Consider the following 12,304-nt stretch of genomic DNA (forward strand, 5'->3'; position numbering starts at 1 on the left):
TGGCACATGCCTTTTAATCCTAGTACTTGGGAGGTAGAAGCAGGTGGTTCTCTGAGTTCAAGGCCAGGCTGTTCTACAGAGAGAGTTCCAGGACAACCAAGGCTATACAGAGAAACCCTGTCTCGAAAAACTAAAACAATATATAAAATAAAATTGATAGCTAACAAAGGAGAGAACAGAGGGTTACTCATTTCTGAGAGCTAGCTTCATTCCTGATTTCTTATTCCTTTGAACAGTGCCTGGTCCATCCTACTGGATCGTTCCCAGACTCACCTACAGATTGTTCTGATCTCCCCTGAGTTATTCATCCCAGTAGAAGATGATGCCATGGACAGGCAGAGACTCATAGAGTCAGTGCCTGACTCTGTGACACCACTGATCATCTATGAAGAAACAACAGACATCTGGATAAATGTATGCATTTCTTTTTCTTGAACATGAGTGTGTATTTTCTCAGGATACTCAGGCAGGTGAAGTTCTAAAGCAAGCTAACAAAATGCATCCTTAAATTGAAAGGAACAGTGAACACTTTGAGTTGGAATGATGGTTCCAGAATGAAGAATATGTAGCAGAAAGTAGATATCATTGAAGTGACAGCTCACTAATAACTGCAGCTATGGCCCTGTACCCACCAGGTAGAGAGGGTCCACAGCCTTGGCTTCAGCCTCTGCACTTCTGAGAGAACTTTCAAGAGCTGTGTCTAGAAACTTCCTTTTAAGTTAAAAACTATACCTGGTGCATACCTTTAATTAATCCCAGCACTCAGGAGGCAGAGGCTGGCAGATCTCTGTGAGTTCAAGACCAGCCTGGTCTACAAGAGCTAGTTCCAGGACAGCCTCCAAAGCCACATAATTGAGTTTTGCATTTTCCATTTTAACATAAAAATTAGATATAAAAGAATAACATTTCTCTGTCTCTCTGTAGTTGAAAATAGGCTTCCTGTGATTTACCCAAAACAGATGAACATCTGTTTGTCTTCTACTGTTAGAATACTTCACTTTGGAAAACAAAAGTAAAGCATGTTGTTCTTCCTTCCTTGTGTATAAGATTTATACCGTCGCATAAGTTTTATGTGCTCCAGAGATCCCAGAGCTGGAAAGCAGCAGACTTGGCCATGTTGTTCTTTTGCTTTCTTCCATTTGGAAACATTTACTTCTCAGTGTGTGAAATCTTTGTCTTAAAGTAAAATAAATGTAAAAAGCCCAGGCAAAACCTATTATTGTAAGTGTTCCATATCCCGAGCACTAACCACTGTCTTTGTTTCAAGTAATCCCTCTCTCATTTGGTTGCCTATGTGTAGTATATTTATTAATGCATATAGTAAAACTAAGCTGTTCATTTTGCAGATCCACGATATCTTTCATGTTTTCCCTCAAACTCATGAAGATGAAATAGAGTTTATTTTTGCCTCTGAATGCAAAACAGGTTTCCGTCATTTGTATAAAATCAAATCCATTTTAAAGGAGAGCAAATATAAACGATCCAGCGGTGGACTGCCTGCCCCAAGTAAGAAGCCTTGCTTATTTATGTATTTAATGGTTTTATATTTTATTTGTTTTGCATAACTGATCCCAGAGCAAGCATATACAGGTAGAGTACAGCTTGTGGGAGTCTTTTCTGTCCTTTCACTGTGTAAGATGCAAGAAGCAAACTCAGGATGTCAGATCTGATGTTAGGGACCTTTACCCACGCTCACTAGTCTTCATTGTAATCTTTATAAGCACCAGGACTTTTTTCAATAAATGTAATAAACATATTAACTGAAATACAAATTTCGTGTGAAAAGCTGAACAAATGAATACATAATAAGCTATTAATAGTGGGTAATTTCTGAGTGATCGGAATAGCTATTTTTATGACACTTTTGCCTATGTAGCTTTAGCTAGTCAAGAACTAATTATGCAAACTTAGCTGTCCTCAGATTTGCACACTACACTAGGTTTTTAAAACTTTGCAAAATAAAACTTATGTGGGAATACTAGAGTGATAGCTCATTGGTTAAGAGGACTTGCTGCTCTTCCAGAAAGCCCAGATTCTTTTCCCAGCACCCACATGGCAGCTTGCATACCTCCAGTTCCAGAGGATCCAATGTTGCCTTCTGTCTTCCAGGGACATCAGACATGCATATGGATACATACATGAAGGCATTCTCACATACACATACAATAAAAATAAATCTTTTAAGACTATATTCCATTGTAGTATATGTCACATTTGTTTGTACAGTGTTTTTTTTTTATGTATATGAGTGCTCTATCGATTTTTTTTTTTTTTTTTTTATATATGCTCTATCTGATGCCAAAAGAGGGCATCAGATCCCACTATAAATGGTTGTGAGCCACCATGTGGTGGTTGGGAATTGAACTCAGAACCTCTGGAAGAGCAGCCAGTTCTCTTAACCACTGAAGCATCTCTCCAGCCCCCTATACAGTGTTTCTTGATGGACACCTGGGTTGCTTCCATTCTTTTGGTGGAGTAACACTGCTATGACTATATATGTTCCTCTATTGGTTTTCCAATAGAAGTACATATAGCTACCAGAAGTGCAATGCATGACTCATATGTTCTATCTAATTTTTCATCATTAGCAAACCAGTGGTAAGGGCTATACTTTTTTATATTCCTAATAGCAATATGCAAAGATTTTTGTTTCTTTCTGTTTTTGTTTGTATTTGGGGGATGGGTTTATTTCTTTCATTTGTATATGTATGAACATTTTGTCTACATATATGACTGTGTACCACATGCATGCCTGGTGCCTATAGAAATCAGGAGAAGAGGTTAGATATCCTAGAACTGGAGTTACAGGTGGTTATGAGCCACCATGTAGGTTCTTGGAACTAAACTCAAGTCCTCTGCAAAACTAGTGTCCTTAACTGCTGAGCCTGAGCCATCTCTCTGGCCCCTGGATTTGTTTTTGGTTTTGTTTTTTGTTTTCTTAAAGCCAGGGCTTCTCTCTGTAGTTCATGTTTTCTTCCAATTCTCCACAATCCTTTCTCAGTCCCCAGGTGCTGAGGTTGCAGGTATGTACCACTACACCCAGCTCAAGTTTTAGTTTTTTTCTTGCATGCTAGAAGAGTGCACCAGATCTCATTATAGATGGCTGTAAGCCACCATAAGGTTCCTGGAAATTGAACTCAGGACCTCTGGGAGAGCAGCCAGTGCTCTTAACCTCTGAGCCATCTCTCCAGCCCCAAGTTTTAGTTCTTTATATCCTTGACAATACTTGTTATTTTCTGTTTTCTTGCTTTTATATGTTTTTGTTTTATTGCTCTTACTTTTGAATTTATTTCTTTATTATTTTTCCTTGATTTTCTGAAGACAAGGTCTCATTATATAGCTCTGGCTGTCTGAGAACTTACTATGTAGACTAGGCTGGCCTTGTACTCACTGAGACCTGCCTGTCTCTGCCTTCCAAGTGCTGAGATTAAAGGTGTGTCACTATGCCCAGGTGTGGGTTTTTTGTTGTTGTTTTAAATAGCCATCCTGATATTGAACCTAAGTTTGGGTCACTCAATACCATTTAGTACAATATTATCAACTGTTGTCTTTATCTAGTTCCAAAACATTTTCATTAACACAAATCTAACATTGATGTTCATTGTAGCTATTTGGAATAGACAGTTTAAAAAACTTTTCTACATTGTTTCATTTGTTTATGATCTGGAATAAAGTAGTAAATTTTGATTGTATTCATCTTCAGGTGATTTCAAGTGTCCTATCAAAGAAGAAATAGCAATTACCAGTGGTGAATGGGAAGTTCTTGGTCGGCATGGATCTAATGTATGTCTCTTTATTCTACTGATGTGTTTGGTCAGCCTCTGCTCTGTGTATACAGTGCAGGAAAAAAAAATGAAAAAAAAAAAATATATATATATGGGGGTGTGGGGGGGTGTATATGTATATAAGTATGTAGGACCCCAGTGTTTTACAATATTAAGTTAGGGCCTAGAAGAATACAAGTTGTTACAAAGGGAGAATCTTAGTTTAATCAGAGTATGGTGATATACGCCTTTACCTCCAGCACTTGGGAAGCAGAGGAGGGTGGATCTCTGTGAGGGCTATATTGTAAGGCCCTGTCTTTAAAAAAAATTAGAACAAATTTTTTAAAAATCTTATTTTAAATTACAAAGTTCACTTATGGGTATAAGATGCATTCCAGTTACTAAAGAGTACTGTTTTCCATTATTTTATTTTATTTTTTGTGTTTGATTGTTTTGTCTGCATGTATGTCTGTGCACCACATGCATACCTAGTGCCCATGGAAGCTAGAAGAGAGCCATGAGCCATGGTTCAATGAGAATTGAACCATGGAAGAGCAGCCAGTGCCCTTAACCACTGAGCCATCACTCCAGCCTAAGATCTCCATTTTCAAATGTATTATTGCCATTTAGTAAGGAAACAATTTGTATGTTTAGGGATTTAAAAAGTTGTGAGTTAGCATATACCTGAAAATTATTTTTAGGCCTGATAGACTGTTCATGTTTTTACATAGGGAATTATATTTAGCATTCTTGAGGGTAGAAATTTTCTTTCATTCACTTGTTTTTTCCTTATTTCACAGACTTAAGCTTTTTGAACTAAAGTTAATAGGGAAGAGCTTTGCTCAGAACATGTGGCTTTCTGTAACAATTCATTGAGATTTTTGGCCAAAACTAGGGATCAGACTCAGCCTGCAATGCTGGGTGAGTGTTCTAGTGTTAAGCCACATCCCAGCTACTTTTGAATTTTTATCTTGTGACTAGGTCTTTCTTGCAAAGTTGCCCAGGTTGGCCTTGAGCTTTACTCTGTAGAGCAGGCAGGTAGGCAGGCCTTAACCGGAAGACCCTTTGCCTTTCACCAGCGCCTTTCCTTTGCTTTCATTTGGTTTCACCTGATCTCTAGAAATCCCTTCCTTCTGGCTCATACAGTTAAATGGATGTATGCCACCAGGATCTAGTGGTGGACTGAGTATGATTTTATCAAATTTATGGGAGCATTACATGTTCTGACATCTTTAGAAATACTGATGGATTCTGAGGTGATTAAAGAAGTGGAATAAAGAGGCGGAGGCTTGGTTTGTGGAAGCGACTGCAGTGCAAGCTCAAGACGTAAGATCCACTCTCCAGAGCCTGGATGATACTAGGCCTGCCTAACACCCACCTCTAACTAAACCCACACACACAGTGAACATATATGCTTACACTTATGAACACACACCTCAACATATGTGAGCACACACATGAACACGTGCATACACACAAACACAAATTCTGATCCCCCGTTTTTTTGTCTAAGAATTTTTTCTTAGACTGATGTGGGTAAGACACTATGATGTGCTACCTCAGCACAGGCCTGAGTGCCTGCATCCTAGAGTCTAAAACTGCACATTAATATAAAGTCTTACTGTAGCCAGCCTTTTAAGTCTGAGTTCACTAGGGTCTCACATAGCTATCAAGTTACATATCCAAATACTATTTGTGTGTTTGTTTTACTTCTGGCTGGGCCTGAGATGCTACTGCTAGTGCCTGAGAGAAGAAATCTCATTGTGGAGTTCTAGGTTCTAATAACAAAAATCACATTTATGTTGTTTCCTGAGCTGTCAAGATGTCTCAGCAGGTAAAGTTGCTTGCTGCTGAGTCTCACAGCCAGAGTTGCATTCCTAGAACCTACACAGTAGAAGGAGAGATGTGACCCCCTCATATGGTCCTCTGTTTGCCACATGCATGCTGTGGCACAAAACAAATTTTTTGTAATTCCGTGAATTGTAGTGAATTGGAGTTAAGAACTACTATATGATACTGACATAAATCCCAAAGTCACATAAGCAGAAAGGCCCTTATTTGGGCAACCTAAATGACTCTATTATTCACCCCTATAGGCATGAGTGTTTTGAGCCACACTAAATTTTGTGATGTGTTTGTTCCTCTCAAATTCTTCCTCTACTTTCCTGTATCTTTCCTTTGTTTTTTGTATTTTTGTTGCCCTTTTCACCTCAGCTTTTACAAGTCACGCTGTTCCACTCAGACTTCCCACAGCAACAACCACATACAGCTCTCAGGCTTAATTAAGCTCATGTAACTCTTACTGTTGAGGGGGATATTCATTGTGGTTCCAGACCACAGGTGGAACATGCAAATTGCTTAGGACCATGCTAGAAATGCAGGTTCCGCTCAACCCACTCTTCTCAGAAACTGGTGGTAGGACCCAGCAATCTGGTCTGCATCCCTGGAGACTGTAATCCTATTGAATATAAGTGCTTACATGAAACAAAGTAAAGAGCCTTGCAGATGGCAGTGAGGACAGTGTAGAAAGACCTCGTCCCTGCTGCTTCCGCTGTAAAACCAGCCTGACCTTCTGGAGACGTTCCTGAATGTTTGTTTTCAGAGCAACTGTGTTCATTTAGGAATAGATGCATCTACTTTTAAAGAGTTAATAATGAAAGGTGTGTGTGTGTGTGTGTGTGTGTGTGTGTGTGTGTAAGAAAGAGAGAGAAATTTATAATACTTTTAGAATCTTTTTTTAATCTCTATAAAACATTTGGAATTCTAGAAAATTTTCAGTAGGCTAGTAGGATATTTTTAAAGTAACAATAAAAAACATTTATATTACTATAATTTGGCAAGAATATTAAGTGAATTCAGTTCTAGATAGTAACTTAAAAGAACTTATCCAGGGCTGTGAACACTGTATTATATCTAGTATTGATGCTTAAAATAAATCTTACACTTGCTTATTTATAAACTACACTGTTAATGAAGCTGGTTGATTCTAGTTTTTTCTCAACCTGATAAATTGCAAATTTATACAAAAGATCTAAAAAATGTACTAAGCTAACACTGCACTAGCTTCAGGAGAGAAATAATAGTTAACTTCTTCCAAGGGGCAAAATGAGGTGTGACATAGGGCATTTCCCCCTGAGGAATTATTACTATAAGGAAATAATTCTCTTATTTATTTTAAGGGAAGTACACAATGCAGTCTTATAAGGCATTATCCCAATTGTGGGTGATTCAGCCTTTTACCTTCTGAACAAGATTTGATTAGCCATAAGCAAAACCAATCACATTGTCATCAGTAGCAAAGTAAAAACAAAAGAAACCCTGGTCAGAAGAGTCAGGTTCTTGTGTATGAGATGGGGCTGTGTATGTGTTGCTGGCATTGTCAGCACTCTGCTGGTACTGATTTGTGCTGTTATTTTTACAGATCTGGGTTGATGAAGTCAGAAAGCTGGTGTACTTTGAAGGCACCAAAGACTCTCCTTTGGAGCATCACCTGTATGTGACCAGTTATGCAAACCCTGGTGAAGTGGTAAGGCTGACTGACCGAGGCTACTCACACTCCTGCTGCCTCAGCCAGGTACTTTTTCCTGATTGGGAGAGACCCTGTCATAGAAAAGCCCTGTGTTCACATCAATTCCTTTGAGTAATGTGAAAAGTGGTGACATTGACCCACAGAAGCCTTGTCTAGGAAAAGCACCATGTTTGCATCAGTTGTCAAATTCCCATTGCCCTCTTGTTCCAGCACTGGTGTGTGTAACCATGGGTAGCCTTCCTTGCCTTTCCTATGGAAAGCTGTTGTTGTCTCTCTTTTCTCTAGCATTGTGACTTCTTTATAAGTAAGTATAGCAACCAGAAGAATCCACACTGCGTGTCCCTCTACAAACTCTCCAGTCCTGAAGATGACCCAGTTCATAAAACAAAGGAATTTTGGGCCACCATTTTGGATTCAGCAGGTATCCCTTTCCCCTGAACCCAGGCTTAACTAAGATTGGTATCAGAGTGTACTGTGCTGGTTGGTGTCCTGTGTCTGTGTCTCTTAGGCTGTCTTCCCATTGCTTAACCTTGCCTGTCCCTGAGTTAGTGAGCTTCAGGAGGACGTCATTTCCTGTTCTATAAACTGCTGAATGAGCTGGGTTTCCTCTCATCTAAGCAGGAGCATGTCTAGAAAGCCTTTTTAAAAAGCAGATTAAGAGCTGGGCGGTGGTAGCAGGCATAGGCAGATAGGTCTTTGTGAATTCAAGGAGAGCCTGGTTGGCGGTTGGTCTACAGAGTGAGTTCCAGGACATGCAAAGCTATACAGAGAAACCCTGTCTTTAAAAAAAAAAACAAAAAAACAGATAACATATTCTAAACTTAGTAAGACCCTTTGAGCATGGAGGATGATCCTTTAGGGAATAACCAGTTGGCTGCTTTCTTTTAAGTTTCAAAGTCTTTGCAGTAGCCTGCTCACTCCCTCACCATGAGAGCAAAGAGCACTGTACAAAAGTAGGCTCTCATTCTGTAGCCCAGACTTGACCTAACTATGGAACACAAACTAGCCTGCTTTGGCCTTGGAAGTGCTAATATTTCAGGCATGTGGTCTATTTTTTAATGCTTGTTTTCTGTATTAGTTGCTTTATAAGTTGAGCTGACAAAAGCAACTTATGAAAAGGTTTGTCGTGACTTAGAGTATACAGTACAGTCTAAAATGAAGGAAGTCACATTGCATCCAGTCAGGAAGCAAAGAGAGATGGATTTCCAGCTCAGTCTACTTCTCCTTTTTATTCTATTAGGGACCCAAGCCTAAAACATATCATCCACAGTTAGAGTGGGTCTTCCTCAATTAACCTAATCTAGAAAATCCCTCACAGACATGCCCAGAGGTTAATTTTTACAACTGACAAGATTATCTATCACCATCTTTCTTTAAGTTTTTATTTGTGTGTGTGTGTGTGTGTGTGTGTGTGTGTGTGCGCGCGCGCGCGCGCGCGCGGGCATACCATGTAGGTGTGAAGGCCACATGTGTGCCATAGAGGCTACAAGAGAACGTTAGATCCCTTGGTGCTGGAGTTACAGGCAATTGTGGTACCTGATGTGGGTGCTAGGAATTAAACTTGGGTCTTGTAGAAGAGTAGCAAGTGCTTTTATCCATTGAATCACCTTTCCAGCCCCTACAATTTCTTTCTTTCTTTCTTATAATTTATTTACTTTTATTCATTACCCTGGTATTTTGCCTACGTGTATGTCTGTGTGAGGATGTCAGATCTTGGAGATAGAAACAGCTGTGAGCTGCCATGTGGGTACTGGGAATCGAACCCGAGTCCTCTGGAAAAGAAGTCAGTGCTCCTAAATCATCTCTCCAATCCCCACTCCCACCCCTGCCACTTTTTGTTTTGGTTTTGGTTTGTCGAGACAGTGTTTCTCTGTGTAACAGCCCTAGCTGTCCTGGAACTAGCTTTGTAGACTAGGCTGGCCTCAAACTCACAGAGATCCACCTGTCTCTGCCTCCTGAGTGCTTGACCACACTACAGTTTCTTGAATGTGAAAGTAGATCTTTTTTAGGTGTCTTTTAACTCACTTTATTCTCAGATCTATTTTCATGTTAAATATTTTCCTCATTATTCAACTAAGAGATTACTGTGGAGTTGGGGAGATGGCTTTGTGGGTAAGAGTGTTACTTTCCTACTGTGGAGTCCTAGGTTCAGATCATCGGCATCCACATAAAAGCCAGGTTAGCTGTGTGCCTGTAACTAAGCACTGGGGAGGACATAGGTGGAGCCCAGGCACATTATGACCAATTAGCCTTGCAGAAGTGCAAGCTTCCGACACAAGGAGTGCTTGAGGCCACAAGGTAGAAATGGGTGAGGCAGGACACCTGATGTCTTTCTTTGGCTGTCACCTAAGTGTGCACAGCATAGGAATATGAGTACTCACACCTGCACACACACACAACATAGTGTACCCCCTTTAGTCTTAGCCTCCCTTTAATTTTAGCACTGAGGCAGGTGGATCTCTAGAATTCACGATCAGCCTAATTTACAAATCAAGTTCTGGGACAGCCAAGGCAATGTAGAAAGACCCTGCCTCAAAAAAGATAATTAATAAATGAATAAATAAATACATTTTTAAAGAAGATTTAGCCAGGCAGTGGTGGCTAAATTGATCAGAAACAAGTGTATGTTAAGCACCTGCTGTGAGCAGGCTAAAATGACTAAGTTAAATATAAGATTCTTGTTCCCTATCCACAACTTTTTTGAAATGCATGCCTGTTTCTGATCAGGTGAGTACTTTAACCACCAATAAGTGAAAACTGAACTTAGCACTCGATATTTGTTTAGTTCCGCATGTATAAACACTTCCTAGGCTCCAAAGATTATTCAAAATTCAATGTGTCTAAATCTGAAAAAGATATTTTGAGGTTCATTTATTCTGTTTAAAAATGTCTGGTTTTTTTTTTTTTTGCTTAGATAAGCAATAAACTGATAAGCTGAGAGAGGGATAGTAGTTGTTGGGGAGGAGAGCTGAGATTCAGTACTTCCTTCTTTGATTTCAGATTGCAGAATGCTCTGAGAACTCCTTTACAGGCTCTGTTGCTACCCACAGGTCCTCTTCCTGACTATACCCCTCCAGAAATCTTTTCTTTTGAAAGTACTACTGGATTTACACTGTATGGGATGTTATATAAGCCTCATGACCTACAACCTGGAAAGAAGTACCCCACTGTGCTCTTCATATACGGTGGTCCCCAGGTGAGTATATACATACATACATACATACATACATACATACATACACACACACACACACACACACACACACACACACACATATTTTAGGTAGTTTTTATTTTATGTGTGTTTTTGTCTGCATGTATCTCTGTGCATGCCTGATACCTGCAAAGTTCAGAAGAGAGTGTCAGATCTCTAATAACTTTTGTATTCATTCGTTCCCAAAATAGTAGCAGAGGTCCTATACTATATACAAAGAAGAAATTAGTGCTGTTAAGCCTTCTTCCCAGGCAGAAGGAACAATAAACAAGGCCCTGGAGTAAGAACCCCTTCATACTATTGGTGTAGGATGGGACTTAGCTCACAGTAGACTCAGATCACCCAAGGCCCATGTCATCTAAGGTCATAAAGGCCACAGAGGCCACCTTGGGCTAGGGCTCGGCTTACTGGTGGAAAACTAGCCTGGCATCTGTGAGGTTAAGTTCAACCCCCAGTGCCAAAGTGGCAGTTGGCTTTTAAAAATTTTTTTTGGTGAAGGCTAATGATAGAAGTAGGAAGAAGCCAGGCGTCATACCTCATGTACATTTTGGAAATACCACTGTTTCTGCCTGTAGAGACAGACTATATAGAGGGTAAGACTAGAAGCAGGAAGGACAGTTTGGCTGCAGTGTTAAGACACAGAGAACACAGATAGGCTGGATGGGCTCTTGCTCCCTCCCTTTCCCTCTCACACCACTTAACCATGCTCAGCTCTTTCCAGCATTTTAATAGAAAAACTAGCAAATCAGACTTCATAAAATTTAAAACCTTTAATAGCCTTGGTGTGGCAGCACATACCTTTTGATTCCAGCACCACTCTGGAGGTATTGGCAGGTAGATCTCTAGCCTGGTCTCCATGGTGAAATTGGGGGTGGGGGGTAAGGGGGCTGGGGATGTTCCAGAAATCAGCAGGTAAATGACTTTGCTGCCCATGCAAACCTGACAGTCCAAGTTAGATTCCTGAGCACAGTGGAATAAGAACAAGTCCCAAAATTGTCCCTTCCCCCACAGATGCATTCACAGATAATTAGTATATGCATGCATACACCACAGTAGTAATAATAGATTTTTTTTTTTTAAAGAATTAAAAACTGAATCTAAGCCAGACAGTCGTGGCACATGCCTTTAATCCCAACATTTGGGATAAAAGCAGGTGAATCTCTGAATTTGAGGCCAGCCTGGTCTACAGAGCAAATTCCAGGACAGGCTCCAAAGTTATACAGAGAGAAATCCTGTCTTGAAAAACCAAAAAGAAGAAAAAAGAAAAAAAACTAGATTTAGAGAGATGTCTCAGAGGTTAAGAGCTCTGACTTTGCAGAGGACCTGAGTTCATTTCCAGGCACCCATATGACAGCTCACAACTTTCTGTAACTCCAGTTCCAGGGTCAACACCCTCACACAGACATACATGCAGGCAAAACACCACCAGTGCACATAAAATCAAAATAAATAAAATTTCTAAAAAAAAAAAAAAAAAAAAAGAAGAAAAAGAAAAACTTTCTTGCCTAAGGTTTCCACAAAAACTTGGAGCCTTTTATGTAAATATTTATATCTGGTAAAGCAGTTGCATTTAGGATGCATAGAGAAACTTTAGAACTTGGTAACTGAATTGTTTAAATAATGTTTTTCTTTAAAACCCCAGACATTTATACAATGTACTTTGGCCATATCCACCCACTGCTCATTGCTTCTTCCCCTCTGTTCTAGTGCCCTCACCCCGACTCTTTCACAACTTCATATCCTCTTTGTTATTAATAACTCCACGTCCAGTTAATGCTGCTTATGTGTGCTAACAAC

General features: G+C 39.8%; 1 protein-coding gene across 5 annotated transcripts in view; it reads left to right on the top strand.

Moving 5' to 3' along the window:
• The window catches only part of Dpp8 (dipeptidyl peptidase 8), a 50,017-nt gene that overhangs the window by 21,025 nt on the left and 16,688 nt on the right, over positions 1 to 12,304 (top strand). For all 5 annotated transcript variants that reach the window (XR_007835312.1, XM_051197758.1, XM_051197760.1 and 2 more), the window contains exons 11-16: positions 237 to 414; positions 1,347 to 1,506; positions 3,704 to 3,783; positions 7,186 to 7,338; positions 7,579 to 7,714; positions 10,344 to 10,489. Coding sequence is in view for 4 of the 5 variants with exons in the window: in XM_051197758.1 (XP_051053715.1) it covers positions 237 to 414; positions 1,347 to 1,506; positions 3,704 to 3,783; positions 7,186 to 7,338; positions 7,579 to 7,714; positions 10,344 to 10,489 (853 nt within the window). In the remaining variant the exon portion in view is untranslated. The remainder of the gene's footprint in view (positions 1 to 236; positions 415 to 1,346; positions 1,507 to 3,703; positions 3,784 to 7,185; positions 7,339 to 7,578; positions 7,715 to 10,343; positions 10,490 to 12,304) is intronic.

The sequence above is a fragment of the Phodopus roborovskii genome, unplaced genomic scaffold (genome assembly GCF_943737965.1).
Source record: "Phodopus roborovskii unplaced genomic scaffold, PHOROB, whole genome shotgun sequence".
NCBI lineage: Eukaryota > Metazoa > Chordata > Mammalia > Rodentia > Cricetidae > Phodopus > Phodopus roborovskii.